Source organism: Ambystoma mexicanum, chromosome 6p (genome assembly GCF_040938575.1).
Source record: "Ambystoma mexicanum isolate Mex_15411 chromosome 6p, UKY_AmexF1_1, whole genome shotgun sequence".
NCBI lineage: Eukaryota > Metazoa > Chordata > Amphibia > Caudata > Ambystomatidae > Ambystoma > Ambystoma mexicanum.
The window spans coordinates 1,070,987,123-1,071,006,522 of NC_090935.1; the positions used below are offsets into that span (position 1 = coordinate 1,070,987,123).

The 19,400-nt window shown below is 44.6% G+C and overlaps 1 protein-coding gene across 1 annotated transcript in view; it reads left to right on the forward strand.

Moving 5' to 3' along the window:
* LOC138510185 (contactin-associated protein-like 4) overlaps window positions 1-19,400 on the forward strand; it is a 2,554,874-nt gene that overhangs the window by 1,225,886 nt on the left and 1,309,588 nt on the right. Inside the window, exon 6 of the mRNA XM_069625670.1 lies at window positions 3,737-3,921. Coding sequence (XP_069481771.1) covers window positions 3,737-3,921 — 185 coding nt within the window. The remainder of the gene's footprint in view (window positions 1-3,736; window positions 3,922-19,400) is intronic.

Below are 19,400 nucleotides of genomic sequence, written 5' to 3' on the forward strand. Positions count from 1 at the left end.
TTGAAACAGAACAAATCATACTCTCACTTAAACCCTCCAACTACAAAGGAGATAACTGTCCAGCCCAAATTATAAAGGATGCAGCCAAAGATTTAGCCCCCTTCTACTCGAAGCTCATCAACGCCTCCTTTAAAACAAACCTTGTGCCTAATAATCTTAAACATTCCTGGGTATTACCATTGCTCAAAAAACAAACATTAGACCCATCGATACAAATTAATTACAGACCTATCACCACAGTCCCCTTCCTACTTAAAATTATTGACAGAGTAGCTTATATACAAATACAGGACTACCTAGAAGCCAATAACTTACTAGGCTCACGCCAGTCTGGCTTCCGCCCCCTTCATGGCACAGAAACAGCCTTGATTGACCTTAAGACCCAAATTGATGACTTGAAGGACAATGGGAAATCAGCTATGCTACTCCTCCTTCACCTATCGGCAGCCTTCGACTTGGTGGATCATACATTCTTATGCGACCATCTCAGGTCAGCTGCCCATTTCTCAAGCGATGCCATAACCTGGATGCAATCCTTCCTTGTGAACCATACAATGAGAGTCTTCTCCCCTCTAGCAGCTGCTGACCCCATACAAGTCTCCTGTGGCATTCCCCAGGGAACATGTGTATCCCCCACCATGTATAACATCTTTACTAAGCCCTTGTTTGACAAGTTGGACAGATTGGGTGTCACCTACACTAACTATGCAGATGACACTCAGAATCCTCATCCCCCTTTCGGGCAACTACTTGGAAGACTCGGCCCTGGTAAATAAGATATACCTCCTCTTTCAGGCATGGATGGCATCCCATGGCCTCTGCTTGAATGACGATAAAACAGAGATACTGATCCGAGGTTCAGAAAAGGCCATTGAAAAACTTGACTCCAGTTATGCCTCATTCAACATCGATGATAATGTCATCAAAGTGTTGCCTGCAGTTAAAACCCTTGGCTTCTATCTCGACTCTGCACTCAACCTCAAAAAGCATGTTAAGTCATTAGCATCAACTACCGCATATACTTGCAAATTGATCCAAGCGTGCAGACCATTTCACTCTGAAACCAGTGGTATAACACTAGCCAAAGCACTTATTCGTTCCAGACTGGATTACTGTAATGCCCTATACGCTGGATCCAATAAGTACATTATTGATAACATGTAAAGACTCCAAAATAATGCCATTAGAGCATCTCTAAACATCCCAAACAGAGAGCACATCTCTGCATGCTGAAGAGATGCTCATTGGCTTAATATTAAGAACAGGATCTCCCTTAAAACACTTTCTCTCCCTTCTAAATGCCTTAATAACATAGCGCCACCCTACCTAGTAGAAAGAGTTGTCAAGAGAACTTCTGACCGACCCACGAGATTGTCCAATGCTTACACCTTAAAGGTTCCTAGTTACAAACAGACCACAGCCGGTGGCTCCAGTTTCCTGGTTGTAGCCGCTCAATCCTGGAACAGACTCCCTCTAGATCTTAGAACTGACCAACCCTATTCCAGATTTAGACGGAAAGTCCTCACTTGCCTACGGACTAATGATGCCTAACCTTACAGCCCATTGGATCCCTACTCACTCCTGACTACTCTTTCCAAGGACTGCCATGCCTGACTATGTCAACTGTATTTGCTGACTATGTCAACTGTATTTGCTTTTTGGTATCAATTGCCTGTATCTTGGTATTTCTATTCTGACCGTTGCTCACTGCCAACTTGCGGTAGTATTGATGTTTCTTTGCCTATAACCTGGTTATCATTCTATGTATGTACCTACCCCCACCACTGTAACAAAGCTTCCTAAGTATCCTTGCACTGCTTGCGCCCAGCTACCTGAGGGTTTTGGTTCTGCGCTATATTAAATAAATAAACAAACAAACAAACAAACAAAATGTGAGAGCTAGTCTTGGAAATGTGCCTTTGTTCCAATTTTAGTACTTTTCTTTTGATGTTGTGTCCGCTTCAATAGATGCAAACAACAACTACGCAAAATCAGAGTCTTTGTGTCCTTCCTCCAAGAAATGAGTAACCAATGGAGCATAATGTTCCTTTTATTCAGCTGCGATATTCACCAAATCTGTTTTTAACATTATTTTTAAATATGTGAAGCTATTTTGATGCAACATAGTCATAGCCCCATTGCGCCGCAACGCATACATGTGCATGTTATACTGCTCTGTTTCAACACATGCACTTTTGTGATTTGTCCACAATGGTGCAGAACATGATGTCTTCCTTTGCCTGTTATCATTATGAACCAATGGTAGTTTGTGGGGTTGCTCTCTGGTTACAATCGTTGTTTATCTGATGTATATGGGCTCACTGCAGCCTATAATTCTGTGCAGTACACCCCCCCCCCCCATTAATTTGCTTCATAGCAACAGGACAATGTATTTACACTGTGTTTGCAGTGCTGATGTGTAGTATGAAGTATGATGTTCCTCGATCAGGCCCTATTACACCTATATGGTTTTAAATCATCATGGAGTTCGGGCCTACGGGTGATTTTACTCTCAACAATGTTATAAGTAATTCCATGCACTCCCTAAGTCAGGAGAAACTGGCTGGCCTGTGGCTGATAACCTCCCCTTCCGCTGACTTTCATGGAGATAAATAGGGTATGCCTTCGTCCGGTCCTCTCACCTCTTTCCAGTGACTGATTGAGCATCAGTCCTGTGGGCGAAATATACAATCTAAAAGCAAGAAATGCGAATTTTAGTCAAGCCTGTGGGAACAGAGCCCGCCATTGAATGGAATATTTGCATCCTCCACATGCGACTTCTTTTCTGGTAACAACTAAAGTTTTCCTCTTTATTACAATGCAACATTGAAACATTGACTTTACAGTGATACATGAAACTTTATAATTAGCAATTATGACTGTCGAACTCGCATTGTCATTAATAATTTGAATCTTTTTAAAACTGCAAAATTACTTTTACAACTTTGCAGTTTCTATACATTAATTTAAACACATGTATACAACCTGTATGCAGGCCCAACACATAACAGACATTTGTAAATGTAATTTGTAGAGATTTTTTTTTGTTTTTTTTGTTAAATGGAAATTATATTTTTCCGAAAAAGAATAGTTACATTTGATACTATTCAAAACGTTATGATCACAAATAAAAACAGGCATTAGAGTGGTGTGACAGATTTGAGCAAAAATGTTTGTTAACAAATGAGCTATACGTAGGCATGTATGCACATAATATCGCATTCAATTCTTTACGTGCATTTTTGTGACACGCAATGATTGTGGCTAGGCTGAAACGTTGATTGGACGTTCTCGGTTGGTCCACGAGACACGTCTAATGTTCTCAGAATTTCCTGTTGCGAGCATGATTAATTTGCAAAATTTGGCAATATCCCGAAACACTATTTTTAAATGTGATGTATCGATTACATTCCTGTCCTTTTTTTAATTATGTTTGGATACTGTCACTAACCTACGACCTCGCATTGTTGGATTCTGATCGCTTCTGAAAAATTAAATTGGTTCATTAGCTGCCCTTTTGCAGATCATGTCATTTGGCTCTTTATTTACGATGGAGGGGAGCCATCACACACAAGCAGCACATTGTATAAATAACGACCAGATGAAAGCAGCATCTCATGTGAAAACAGATCAATGTCTTTTTTTTGTTTTTAAATGAAGACGCACCAGCCTTTGTTTAACATATAATTGCCCCATTCAAGCGACAGTAATCATACATTGGTTTATTTTTCTTCAGGGGACCTTAAGCATCGCTCCACTGCTTCCGAGATTAATATCACCCTGGGCAGCCTGCTGGATGATCAACACTGGCATTCGGTCCTGGTTGAGCGCTTCAACAGGCAGGTCAACTTCACAGTGGATAAACACACCCATCACTTCCTCGCCAGCGGAGACTTCAATTACTTCAATATTGATTATGAGGTGTGCATTTTCCTTTTACATTGTCTAGTCATTCCTTTGCTTAAGCTATTGCCAAAACCAAAGTATGATGGTGATTCTGTTTTGCAAACTAATATCTTGAATACTTTAATTTGATAAGTAATGATAATATCAAAGCTCACGTTGATAATTTCATAAAATTGAAGTTGTTTTGAAGAATGTACTGGCTAATCCAATTACCTTTCTTCTGCATGGTATATTCTGTGGGAATGTAAATCCTTAGATTGCACAGACGTGATATGTAGGGGTGTTCTAACTTTCAAATGAATGCTTCTGTATTTGCTGCTTGAGTTAAACTACATGTTTCACAACATCGCAGAGAATCACTAAAATGATTAATTACTTTATTAGCTCCCCGGGTGGGTGCAGCAGCCAATCAGGTTGCACAGATTGCGGGCTGAATCCCACAATCCATGCCCGCATTCTGAGAGACCTTGAGGCCACATGCACCATCCCAGCTATTTTCTCTTATCTACCGCTCTTTGCCCTTCCCTCGCCCTCCCTTCCTCTCTCCTGTCTCCATCTCTTCACCCTCACCACCCCATTCACCTTATTTCTTTGGGGCCAGCACCACCACCACCACATCCCGGGCTGGCATAGAAATGGAAAAGGGGTTCTGTATGGAGTTCTGCCTTCCACCTCCATGGCAGCAATCTTAGGTAAGTATTTTGTTTCAATGAATGGGATTCAAGTGTTTCCTGTTCATTCAACCAAAACAGATTGCTCTCAACACCCCAGGTTTTAGGATGGAAAACACAGGGTGCTAGTAGCAATAAAACTTGATCTGGCCCATCGGATCGAGTGATAACAGCATTGGGGCCCATCATTAAGGACCTTGCTGTGCTCATGTCTATAACTTAGACCCTGGGCCATTACTGTTGTGGTTTATTATGTGGTCACACTCAACTCAGGGAGTCCCTTCCCCCCAATGAATGTGGCGCCCAACAAATCACTATGATTTTGATTCATGTTCTGTTTGGTAAGGCCTCCAACCCATCTCGCACCCAACTTCAACACATACCCGGTGCCACAATGGACTAAATACAAGGCCAGTGTGTTGTGAGAATATATATTTAGTAATTTATTTAAACCAAATTTGCCAAACAGACTAACATCAGCCACCAATGCTGTGGCAACACAAGAACAACCATGACTTCTGTAAAGGCACAAACATAGATATGCAGTCACAATGTCCCACAGCTTTCTTTTCAAATCACCCATCAGTACAGAGAAAGAACAATTCAAGACACACAGTGATTGCTGATTTGGTTGTAATACTTTTTCTCCCAGCAAACCTCCCCGCCCTCCAAACATAAACTAGATTTGACCCTTCTGAATTGAAGGCCAGTGGCAGAAGTGGGAACACAATGGGAAAATCGTTTTAGGATTCTGATAAAATACACTCTTTGGAAAAAGGGATTCAAGGGGATAAATCATCTTTTTACTAATTACCCCAGATGCAATATGAGGGAAAGAAAAGCAATGGGAACATTTGTTTTGCCACACCTAAAGAGAATAGGCCGGGATTTCTGGTTTTGGTCAGAGCACACTGAGAACAAAGGGTTAATTTCATTTTTTTACCACACATGTAAAGGAAAAAACAGGCTTCAAACTTCTGATTTAAAATAAAGGGGATCAATGGGGAATTTCCTTTTGCACCCAGCACACTCATGTGGAAACAGGGTTTTGGGATTCATTCTTTTGCCAGATCTTTATGTCGATACTTGCTCAAAACACACTGGGAAGAACTTTTTAGTTTTGAATGCCAACACAACACATCCCGTTATTTCTATAGGGGAATTAATTGATTTACCTTAATTAAATATGCTAAGAATCTACACAGACAAACAGGTTATTTTGCTATTGGGAAATAACAAAAACAATGCTTGAAAATGCAGTGCCTACACACTCTGTGGATTTGGGGATAGTTTTACCTGCAGGAGAGGCATTATAATGAGCATGAGGGAAGAGCAGGACACCTCTGGGACAGCAAGGATGTCAGTCAAGGATAGTCTCCTCTCAATCCTCCAAGGGGTGCCAGTCAGCTTCTATGTCTCCTGGTCTCTGTCTCCAATGCAAGATTGGGGCCTCTCTGCTTGGATGTTTCTCGCAAGAGTTCAGCAGCAGGTTGGCACCCGGAATAAGTGAAAAAGTCCAGTTCTAATGTAAGCTGGTCTACTTATAGGGAAAATGACTTTACAAACTTGTCATGATTCCAACAACATGGAGTGGTTGGTTTCCTTTACCTACCTCCCACCTGTGTGCTAATAGGACAAGGAAATGAGAGGTGTGAGTTAGGACAGCTGTGGGAGGAGAAAGCTTTGTCATCCCAAACTGACATGTGGTTTGGTATGTTTAAAACTCTAAACATCTATCAACATGGTAAGTACCCTAATTTTTCAAATCTTTACATGTATGAATATATTTTTGAGAACTAGATTTTAAGGCAAATCAGATGGTGCTAATCTGAAGTCGGCACACTCACCTATGCAGGGATATGTTTTTTCTTCATTTACTCAGGAGCCATATTAATGATAAATATGGCACTTCATAGTTCCCATGTTAATTATTTCCTTCACTCTCACACCAACTTTCGAATCATGCAGAATCAAGGGAAGGCCCAAATCAAATTTATATTAATAACTTTAGTTATGTTTATCATACACACATTGTTTCAGCCTGGTTCAAAAGGGGTTACTGTCACCTTTAATAAAAGTCTAGAAACCGCTGCCCTTTTTATGCAATAATATGTATTTTTCTATTAATTAAACTGCAATTTGTTTTCTTTATTCACTTTCAGTTTCATTTTCCCTTAAGCATGTGACCAACCAGAGGCTGGCTCATGTTTATGTTTGCCTCCCCCTTCAAGACCTGCGATGGCCCTGATTGAAACTCTAATGGACTTTTTATGGGAATTGGGACCAAAAGGTCACTTCTGCTGAAAGAACAGCATGGCCTTATCTGTTTCTACTTTGGTTTAAATCTACACAGTGTATTTTTTCTTTATTTTTAAGTAATGTCCCTGATTGATGGTTGGCCACCAGACCTCTATCTCCAGGACAGCAGAGGAGAGGACTTGGAGGTTAAGTTTCATCTTTAGGAGAAATTATCTGCTGCATGAGCAAATTCTGCAAGCAACGTCTTTTAAACTCACATACAATGCATTTTACATGACAATTTATAAGGCACCTGCACCTTACATCCAGGTGTAATGTACTTCTTTAATATGAGAGTTACAAGATACATGAATATTACTTCTGGATTGTCCATATGTATAGGGCAGTTATATGAGAAAACCATGTTCAAACTTTGAAAGTCTAGTGAGCACTTCCCTCTGCATACTGTCATTTGTATGAGGAAAAACAAAAAAGGAAATTATTTTATTTCTTGTCAATGCAAGAAGTTTGGTTTCAATTACGATTTCAGGATCACAGTCTCACATGAAGATATTGTACACGCTGCCGTCTGTCTCTTTAAGTAAAAGTGTGGCTCTCCATGGATTTAGTAAAACAGCATTGTCAGCCACATGTCTTTCTTTTCCTTGCTGAAATGCATTGTGCATATATTTGCAATTTTTGAGATTTAAGCCCACTTTCTTTCCTTTGAGATTTAGGCCTGTTTTATGTTCAATAGGCCTCATGTCTGACATCAACATTTCTGTGCTGGCCTTATGCTTCAATGGGCATTAACAAATGGCTCTGGCCTCTTTATTTTTGGCATTCAGGGGCTATATTCCATCCCACATTACCAACCGATATGCCTCGCTATAGGGACATTGTTCTCAAATAAACCTCTTCAAAATCATCCCACCGTAGGAACATATACTCATGATATGAGTATATTTAACACTGTCTGACAACAGGAACACATGTTTACGATATGAGCTTCTTCAAAATCATCTGCCATCTTGCATGCATACTTATGAACCTCCTCCATATCATCCAACATCATCATCACTTATGACATGCCCCCTTAAACATTGCCACCTGAGGCAAAAAACTTATGAGCCTTCAGAGCATCTTCCTTTCATAAAAACACACATTTACAGGGTAATTCATAGAAATTTGCACCAAAAGTGGCGCACGCGGCTGGCGCACAGTGTTCACATGTGAATGTCTGCGCCAGCCGCGTGCGCTAAAATCGATTTCCGCGCACAGTGTATTCATGGATTTTAGCCTACAAAAGCATCCATGGCGCAGTTACGCCCCCAAGAACTCCCTCACGCAAGGAAAAGCCATCAAAATCCCCAATCCAGCGCAAAGGGCTGCACCAACCATGGACCAGTTTACCGGACTGCCAAACAGCAAACGCCAAGCGAGGAACGTGTACTACGGGTTTCGCGGTAACTTCCACACGCGAAAGGGCATGTGCGAGTGGGGTACGTGTATAACTGTTGTTCACGTGAATTTTTAAGTGCGATTGGCCTGGGTACGTGTATTCCAGGGGTGCGCGGGAAGTTTCACACGCGATCGGGCCTGGGGGAGTGGGGTACGTGTATTTCAGGGGAGCGCGGCAATTTTTACACGCGATTGGGCCTGGGGGAGCAGGGTATGTGTATTTCAGGGGTGCACGGGAAGTTTCACACGCGATTGGCCTCGGTACGTGCATTTCCGGGATGTGTGGGAAGTTTCACACGCGTTTGGCCTGGGGGAGCGGGGTACATGTATTTCAGGGGCTCGCGGGCAGTTTCACACGCGATTGGGGCTGGGGGAGCGGGGTACGTGTATTTCAGGGGTGCGCGGCAAGATTCACACGCGATTGGCCTGGGGGAGCGGGGTATGTGTATTTCAGGGGAGCGCGGCAAGTTTTACACGCGATTGGGCCTGGGGGAGCAGGGTAAGTGTATTTCAGGGGCTCGCGGGTAGTTTCACACGTGATTGGGCCTGGGGGAGCGGGGTACGTGTATTTCATTGGTGCGCGTGAAGTTTCACACGCGATTGGCCTGGGTACGTGTATTTCAGGGGTGTGCGGGAAGTTTTACACGTGAATTGGCAGTGTGGGTCCTCCCAGGTGTCCCCTCTTCCCCACCACGGCCCCTGCAGGAAGCCCACACCACAGGGGACTACCCATGTCCCGCAGGCAGCCCAACCACCATGGGCATGCCCCTCAGCCAAGCCACATGTCACGTTGCAATATGCCCCCACTCATGTCTCCCAGCACCCCCACCCCCCAGCAGTCAGGGGCACCTGCCAGCAGGCCCCAACTCATGTCTAACTCATGTTCCCCAGCACCCCTACCCCCCAGCAGTCGGGCACCTGCCAGCAGGCCCCCACTCATGTCCCACTCATGTCCCACTCATGTCCCCCAGCACTCCCACCCCCCAGAAGTCAGGGGCACCTGCCAGCAGGCCCCCACACATGTCCCCCAGCACCCCCACCCCCCAGCAGTCAGGGGCACCTGCCAGCAGGCCCCCACTCATGTCCCACTCATGCCCCCCCCAACATGTCAACATGACCCCCAATCATGGCCCTCATGTCCACCAAAATCCCACACCACCCCACTTCTGCCCAAATAAACAACCAAACATACACCCCACATTGAAATGCCCATTACATGAAACAACCCAAATGGCATGTATGTACATCATCACATGTCCGTCACACACACACAATGGGTGCCAGTGAATGTGAACACCCACATCGTGACATGCATGAAACCAATGAGAGAATACCACACATTGAAGTACGGGAACAAAAGTATTGAACAAAAAATGTGTTGAAAGAAAATCAAATACCAAACAATGGACATAAGGAAAACAATGCAGAATGTCACATAATGATGAAAAAAAGGAAATCAGAATCCAAAATATATGAAATCAAAAATCTCAACAAAGCAAATCCAAACCAAAATGAAAAAGTAAAATCCATTGCTCCATGGAATCAAAAAAGAAAAAGCCGACAAATGCACACTCCAACTCTTTACAAGGATGAAATCCTGGGTCCATGAGCCCAACTGTCCAAAGGAAACCTACAAAAAAGCCTACAGAATAAACAACTATATACAAAAATGTGGGGCATAGTCCATGCGCCCCAAAGGGAAGAAAAAAAGAAAGGAAACTTAACACTAATGAACTATATACAATGGCGACGGGCAAGTCCAACGGCTCACTGGTTGATGTCATGGGCCAGGGCATCATCGAACTCCTGTTCAATGGCTTGGAGGCGGGCATGTTCACTGGCCCCGAGGTCTCGCAGGGATAATGCGGTGTCCAGTTCCAACTCCCTGCGAATACCCTCGAGCCACTGAGCCCGCCTCAGTGCCCTGCGCATGGAGTTCTCCGCCCAGACCATTGTGAGCCGTTCCTCCTCCGCCCGCCGCCGCTCCGCACCTATCTGCTGGCCCAACCGCTGCCACACGGAAGACACTCCCATTCCAGGGTTCTCCTGCCCTCTGGCCGAGGCCTGCCCCTCTGATGTAGCTGGCCCCGAGCCATGATGCCTCCCACGTCGAGCCTGCCGCTGCCTCCAACGCAACTGCCTCTGCCAGCACGACGGCATCCAGGCTGATGGAATCCACCGACGCCGTCGTGCACGTGCCCTGCCCGATGATGCCGGCACATCCTCCATCTGCTGGGGTCCAGTTGCTGGTGTGTCCACCCCTGCTGGACCTCCTATTCCCGACTGTGGCAGGGATGGGAGCCCCACCGAGCTGGCTGCATTGGTCGGGGCACGTCCACAGGGGGCCCTGGTGGAATCTGGGCTGGACAACGGCATGGAAAACGACTGGCGCATAGCCTCCACAGAGGAGGAGAGGGTCGCCAGAGTGGCCGACACATGTACGAAACCCCCGACCATGGTCGCTCCCAACTGGGCCACGTTGGCACGCTGCTCTTCGTGATGACGTGTGTGCTCCCCCTGGAAAGCACGCACGTCTTCACGAATGACACCCGTGTGCAACGCGACACCAATCAGGACCTTCTCCATACGGCCAGGGGTCCCCTCGTCCGCAGGTAGAGGAGTGTCAGATGACATGGACATCCCCCCTACCTGCGGACGGGCCTGGGATGGGGCATCCCTGCTGGTGCATGGTGGTGCAGTCACAGTGTCAGGGACAGTGACATGCACAGGCCCCTCCACGGCGACCTGTGCTGCCTCCTGCCCCTGCCCCTGGACTGCACCACTTGCACCACTGGTACCACCCTCACCAGGCCCCATGTGCAGCTCAGTAGCGGCCTCCTCCTCCTCCTCTGTGGAAACCACCAACCTGAATGGCTCCACACCGTCTTCCGCCGTTGCAAGCCCCTGTGGGGGCTCACCCACCCCTTCCACTGCAGCCATGGGGCATCCCCACCGCTTTGCTCCACAGCGCCGTCTCCGCCCTCTTCTTCACTTGCCGCTGTGTAGAGGTAGACATAGAACACAAGCATCAGGGTACTGTACAATGGTCCCCTAGACAGGAAGCAATAGCAGATGAGTAGCACTGTCAAACATCACTTCCATCATGTCCCTCCACAACACATGGGTCAGAGCAGGCAAAACACATGCAATAACAGGCATGGTGCATGCTATGGACATTAGCATACATGTCCAAGGGACTCTTGAAACATACAATGTTGGTTAGAAACTCACATGCATCATGGGTCATGCCTATCACATGCACACACTTCACCGTAGTTTCATCCATCTGGCCTCGTACACCCCAGACACAGTGGATACAAGGATGACTAGTCTGCATCAGTGAATCTGAACATTGTCACAGACATGTGTCATGCATCCATGGCATTCACAAGTCACATACACGCAGGTCAGACACACATACATGGACACCATACATGTACATGGCATCAGCACCCATCCCTCACCCCCACCCATGTCCAGGAACAGAGACTGGCATGCTATCATGTGTCCATTCTGCATAGAGCTCCCTATGTTGCATTTATACACATGCACCAACCATGTGGTTCACACATTAATGGTCTCACATGCATGACCATGATGTCCCTGCACACACACATACATACATGGCCTATGTCACACATACAGGCAAGTATCAGACAACCAGCACACTGCAACATGCCCTGTCTCACACAGCAATGCTTGGCCACTTACCGCTCAACTCCAGACCGGTCTGCCTCTCAAGGATCTGGACGTGGAGCGCTGGGCGAACGCGTTCCAGGACCCTCAGCTGGATGGTACTCATGCGGCCCCGGCCCCCAACCACGAGGCGCCGGGCCTTTAAGAGGGTCCTGGACCTCAAGTCCTCCTAGCGCTTCTTGACTTGCTTGATGTTGTGGGTTGCCACCCCCTCCGCATTGATGGCAACCACAAAGTCGTCCCAGATCCTGTCCCATCCTTCCTTGTTGGCGCATGATGATCCGAAGAGGGCATCATAATGCCCCAGGACAAGCTCCACCAGGACACCAACTTCCTTCTGACTGAAGCTGGTGGCCCTCTGCCCCTCTGGCTGGGGGTCACCAGTGGTCTAAGATGGTGTTTGCCCAGACATGGCGACCCGCGAGGCAGGCGTGGGTGGGCAACTGGGTCCTGGGGCTGGGCTGGGGAGCGATGGTATACCAGTCGGGAGTCTTCTGTTCCAGCAGGGGTGGACACAGCAACTGGACCCCTGCAGATGGCAGACGTGCAGGCACAAAATGGCAGGGCACGATGGCAGCAGGCAGGCAGCAGCAGATGGCTCGTGGGAGGCTGGTCGGGCTCTGGGGGGCAGTAATTCGGCCTTTTGGGCAGGAGCGTGGTCTTCCGTGTGTTTTCGTGTGGCCAGCTTGATACAGAGTGATTTGGCACGTGAAATTCTTGCACGTCAGCGTGTAATTGGAGGAAAGTCCCTTAGCGCCTAAGCGCGTCAGCATTCATACGCGATTTCATTGGACCAAAGGCCCTCAGCGCGTAAGCGCGTCTGTGATGTATCGCCCACGGGCCTGTATGTGCTTTTCGTGGGGTGCGGTGCGTGTGTTTTCCAGGCGTTGGGGTTCACACGCTATTACTTCACAGCGGGTGGGTGTTGGTTATGCGTTCTTCTACACGCAAGGCAGACGGTGAGTGGTACCCCGCTCGGCCAAGGCCTATCGCATGTGAAGCTTCACGCACACCCCTGAAATACACGTACCCAGGCCAATCGCGTGTGAAACTTCACGTGCACACCTGAAATGCACGTACCCAGGCCAATCGCGTGTGAAACTTCACGCAAACCCCTGAAATACACGTACCCAGGCCAATCGCGTGTGAAACTTCACGCGCACCCCTGAAATACACGTACCCAGGCCAATCGCGTGTGCAACTTCACGCGCACCGCTGAAATACACGTACCCAGGCCAATCGTGTGTGAGACTTCACGCGCACCCCTGAAATACACGTACACAGGCCAATCGCATGTGAAACTTCACGTGCACCCCGGAAATACATGTACCCAGGCCAATTGCAGGTGAAACTTCCCGCGAACCCCAGATTTACACGTACTCCGCTCGACCAAGGCCTATCGCGTGTGTAGTTCTGCAATGGTTCAGAAGGTATCTTGGTGTGTTAAGCACTCATTGCAGAGATCTGTGTCCATATGCAAGATTACAATAGCACATTCTAGAAAGGCTGACTCATCCCATTCCTATTTCTGAAGTTGCTAAACCTTCATGTGTATGTAACTTGATTTGTAGCACAACAGGTGCTATTATCAGCACTGTCCCTGTAACAGATAGTGGTTGTTATAAAAATGTTTATAGCATCAATACGGTGAAGGTCTACAAATGTGTTTGTTAAGATGGGGAGATATAAAACATAGGCAATCACCTCCAACAATGAGCATAAAGTGTTAGTCCAAAGGATGATTAGGTGTCCAAATTCAAGTCTGTGGAGCCAAAGCATTCATGGTAGTAGCCTGGCTTTGCCAGCAGACGATACAGTGAACCTCTTCGGTAGGGGATATTGTATGTAAATATGTTCTATGTTAAGTGCTTTTGAGAAATATATAAATAACATCATTATCATTAATGTGCTGTCTGCTGTAAAAATGTTTGATTTCTCACTTAATTGTGGGATTTTTAAGCCAATTAGATGACATTTCTTTTATGAAGGACATTTGAACCCCAGCCGAAGTGGTTCTAGATAGAGGAGAGAAGGCCACATATGGCAGGCCTCTGGCAAGCGTATTTTAAGGTCTGGTCATTTGACACGAAAAAAGTATTCATTTTTGTAATATTCAAAGGTTTTTCTGTATGTTTATAAATAACAATTTCACAAGTCTCTGTTTTGGGTGTATTTAAAGCTTTAAAATACAAAAGAGAAATCCATGTGCAATCTTTAAACTCACATTAATTGGTATGCTGGTACTTACAAGCTATCATTGATGATAGAGACAATGAAGCATGAATTATTCCCATTTTGCATAATAAACTTCTATAACATTTTGTTTTTAAACATTGTCATGTATGGTTAAGCAATTTTTGTACTTTTCAAGTCAGTTCTGTAGAACGGGATTATTTTCATTCATGGTAAGAACTGGAACAGAAGTGCAGAAATTGCAGAGTAGGTGCAAATCCCAGCTTTACCTTTGGGTTGGGCTGGTAGATTGTTAGATTTTGTTCTGCCACCCACGATAGATTTGTATCTGACTCTTCCTGAACTCCCGTTCCGCCACATCTGCATACCAAAAGGAGCTGCACAGACTTTCATGTGTCACTGCATGAACATAGCATGAATTGAAAAAAGCATGGAAAGATTCTTGTGCCGCTGTATGAGCCTGGAACGAATCGAAAAGAACGGCGCAATGTTTCTCGTGCTGTGCGTGATCCCAGCACAAATCTAAAAGAGCAGCACAAAGATTCTCGTAACACTGCACGAACCTAGCACAAATAAAAAATCCCATGCAAAGTTTCTTCTGCTGCAGCGCAAAACTTGCAAGGATCGAAAAATGACCCACACAACGTTTCTAATGTCGCTGCACGAAGCTAGTATGAATAAAAAAAAAGGGCAACGTTTCTCATGGTACTTAGCAAAACTAAAACAGTTTAGAAAGAACTGCGCAAAGTTTCTCTTGTGACTGCATTAAAATAGCTTGGATTGAAAAAACATCTGTGCCAAATTTAAGTTTCTCATCTCACCACACGAAACCAACTTGGAAATTAACCACCATGTTCTGCATGAAAATATGCAAACTGGGTGAAATTTCACTGGCGGCAGACCCATAATGCTGATTTCATGGAACGGTGAAGCGAATTCCAGTGCAATTTTCACACTTTTGGCTACGTGGGTGGACATCACACCCATTTCTAGTCCTGGGCATCTCATTTAATCTTGTCTTGCCTAACCTTTCAAAATTGTCACTCCCTTAAACTTTCAGAATTGTTATCTATCATAGTGATTTCATTCTCAGCATATGATCTTCGAAAAAGCCGCATTCATTTATTCACATGCTATATATATGGTTGCTTCCTCTATAATAATAGTGAGCATTGATATATTGCACATCACAGCTACTAGATTCTTTGTTCTCAAATGGCAACACTACTTGAAAACCATGTCCCTCTTCTAATCTCAGTCCATCTTGATACAGGCACCTTCCTAGTAGCTTCTAACCTTCATCCACTGTGTATGCTTTGGTATGTGTTAGCTTCTAATCTTCATCCACTATCTAAGGATGGTATGTGTAGCTTTCTTTTTGCTTCCAAATGGTCCCTGGTATCCATGCTTGAGCACTTTTGCATTCTCTGAGGCATTTAATGTGTGTCCTCTTTCTATTCTGCATTATGTGTACCTTTCTCATATGGTCCATCATTAATACTACAGGCTGTATAGCTTCCTTGTGGATGCTATTTATAAAAAGTGCCTTGAACCTATTCTAGAATGTATGTACCCTTGTTGCAGACTGCTCATGTTGGCCTTGAAATGCCTCGTTGTTATCATTCTGATTAAAGCAGAAATGTAGAGAGTAAGGAGACTTAAAGGGAGTAACCATGCTTTTCTGATCACTGAGAGGCCGCATATCAAGCTATGAGTTGTGATCACGACGGGGGCGGGGGGCATCACTAGATATTATGAATCGCTTTATTCCCTTGGTTTGATGGAGAGGGACTGAAAGTTGTCTGTGCCCTAGGACCCAAAAGTGCTTAAGATGGCCCTGCCTCAATTTCAACCCATCATAGGGACAAACATTTAGAATATATATATATATATATATTTTTTATTGTAAGATTAGTTTAGAAAAAGAAAAACTTTTTGTCACATCATTATATCTTTACAAATTCAACAACTCATCATGCTGGTATGATCAATTACAGGCATTATTATTCAATCACTATTCCGTCCATAAATTGTACGACTCCACAAGTCAATTGCAAATTTATACCAGAAATTAAATAGCTCCAGCACTCGTCCATGTTACAATTTTTTGGAGCAAATTTTGACAAATGTAGCGAACGCAAGAATTACATTTCTGTACATTCAGTCACCAAATGTTTTACTGATTCAACTGAATGTGTACAATAGCGACAGAGGTTATTTTGTGTTTTGCTGTTGTGCTTTAAGATCAGACTCTCTTTGGTGTTGTAGCGATTCAAGCGTAATCTTAAAAATTGATCACTATGATATTGTGATGGACATTTTGATAAGTATTTTGAGGGAACAACAACTTCATGCATGGAAGTTCCAAAGTCTAAGACTGTGACCAGCTTTCTTTGTTTATCATTGTTAACTATTCAGTTCCACCGACAAACACGTTTCTTTGCAATGTGCGACATTTGAAGTACTTGTTCCCATGAAACATCTGTGTCATTTAGTATCTTTAGTAATTTACCTTCCCAGATTGCAAATAGGTCAGCAGAAGTGTGGGTGCTCTTTATGTTTAGAATCGTATATGGTTTCACTACTGGGACGAGGTGCATTTTGCACAGAGCCGTTATTGCCTTCCACAAAACTGTGCCATATAAAAATTCTAAGCATAATTCATATGTCGAATTGCAGTTATTCACACATTTTGAGGGAGTTTAAGCACCTTTCCTCAGAACTTCCCTTCAAGTTGACACCACAGTTTTGCATCAATATTCCACCCTGCTTCGCTACCAAAAGTTATTGCAGGCACCACTTTTTGTAGATAGAATGTAAGAGCCGGTATTAGTGTACATTTACTATGCATGGCGTGTAATTTCACCCCTTGTAGGGCAAACATCTGCATTCGTGATGTGAAAACTAATTCAAAATATCGAGGCTGAGTACCCCAAAAGGAAATACACCAGACACGGGTTACAAAGGAACATACAAAGTACTTTATTTTATACTGAATCCAGTTATGAAGAACAGTAAAATCAGATAGCTATCGGCCCTCAGTGTAACACAACAAACTCCAGCGTGGTTCAGTGTGTTCAGTGAGAGACGCTGTACATTAGAATGCATTGGTCTTTTATACTCTTCGTGAGCATGATGTCCAGCCCTACTTCGGGTTAATATTCCGCTAATACATCACCGATCTAGGGTTCATGCCGAGTTTCGCACATCCACATTTAACTGGTTTGTTATTAATACATATATCAACAAGCCTATACGGCAACTGTGTATTCTGGGATTTCCCACGTAGGTGTTCTCAAACATTAATACAATGTAGTTAAAAAAGTGTTCTACGTTCAGTATTTGAATACATTGTTCTTAACATATGCTTGCGGATTAGTTTCATTGTACGAGTAATCCTTTACACACAGGTCAACGAAGGACAAGGTCTCAGTTCACGACCTCAACAAGTGACCTGAAGGCAAGTTACATATTAGCTACATACAGAGGTCAAGACAGCCATGTTGTATTTCGGAATGACTTTGTCCACCATTTTAACTCACAGGGTGACTTTACAAAGCAAACCTAAAATGGCGGATTGACCTAAAATGGCGGCTTACATTGATTTTAAGGTCAGGACCTTGCAACACAGATTCCTTCGCAAGCGACTTGTAAGCAGCTTGGCGTAGGCCAATATACATATATTTGATGCGGTAGGAGGCACGGTATAATTTCTCATTTGAGAGTGAGATAAGGTATTGCTTCCAACTCCATTCAAGTATTGAGATGGTAAACATGACACCTTAATAACGTATTCTGTCTGTACATTCAAGGCATTCGTTATTCACTTGCCAGATACATTTCTTGTCACATTTATGAGTTGTTGGTCCGAAAGATATTATCTTTGATTTTTTTACATTTATTTCCAATTCGTTTTGTTGGAGGTACTTTTGTAAAGCTGTTTGTGTGGAGTCTAAAAGCACAATGTCATCGGCATAAACTACCCAGCTGAGCTGCTGACCATTTGCTCTTGGTGGAAAAGTCCTGGGTTGTTTTAACGCCATCGGTAGGTCTGAAATAAAAAAGTTTAAACAGAAATGCTGCTAGTGGGCATCCCTGCTTAACCCCTTTTTTCGTTTGTATTTCTTCAGTTAAATCTCCTTGTGCATTTAAGCACACTCGAATGGAAGTATTTGAATATAACGCCATTAGTGGCTGTAGCAGATCTTCTGAGCATCCAACTTTTTCAATTTATTCCATAAGGCCTGTCTATTAATGCTGTCAAAGGTCTGTTTTAGGTCAACAAAGGCAAGAAATAGTTTTTTCCCACATTTCAAGGCATCGCCCTCATTATGCCGCCGAAATCGCGTCCGGGTCCTCAGAATGAGGAATAACCGGGCCATTCTGAGTTCGGAAGGCCCAGTAATTCCTCCCTCCAAGGACCCGGACCCGGTCCTTCCACATTCCCATTCAGCCCCCATAGGGCTGAATGGGAAGGGGAGAGGGAGCAAACAACAGGCCATTACGAATTGGCCCGTTGTTTGCTCCCTCTTCCCCTCGTGAGACCCGGTAAGCACGCCTGGTTTGACCAGGCGTTGCTTCCTGGGTCCCGCGAGGGGACATCGTAATGAGGAGGTACAGGGTAAACGGCACTGGCACCTTTTACGGCGCCGTTTACCCCGTACCGCCAGTGTCATAATGAGGCCCATCAAGTTTAATCATATTGAGCAGCATAAAATTCAGTTCGACACCTACTCCTCTCGTAAATCCAATTTGCCTCTCGTCTACCATGGCTGTACCATCAGCCCAAATTTCAAGTCTTTCCTGTAGCAATGTTGCAAACACCTTTCCCATAGTGTCAAGAAGGGCAATCGGGTGATTGTTTGTCGGATCATCCCGATTGCCCTTCTTGAACACCGGTTCTACCACTACCTCTCTTCAGGAGTCAGGGAGAACCTGCGCTGTTGCAATTCGATCGAACAGTGTCTTGATGAAGCTTGCCCACTGGAATTTGTTCTGTTTAAGCATTACATTTGATATGTCATCTGGGCCGGCAGCCTGTGAGTTTATTAATTTTTGAATTGCTGTTTCACTGTTTTCTTGTGACTCAATGACCTTCCAACTAGAGTTTGATTTAGTGTTAGGTGTTTTATAATTTTCACTGTCTGCATCAAAAACTGTTGAGAAATGTTTAACCCAGCTTGATGTGTTTACTCCACTTGACATGGAGAAGGCTTGATTTAACTGTCCGGTGTT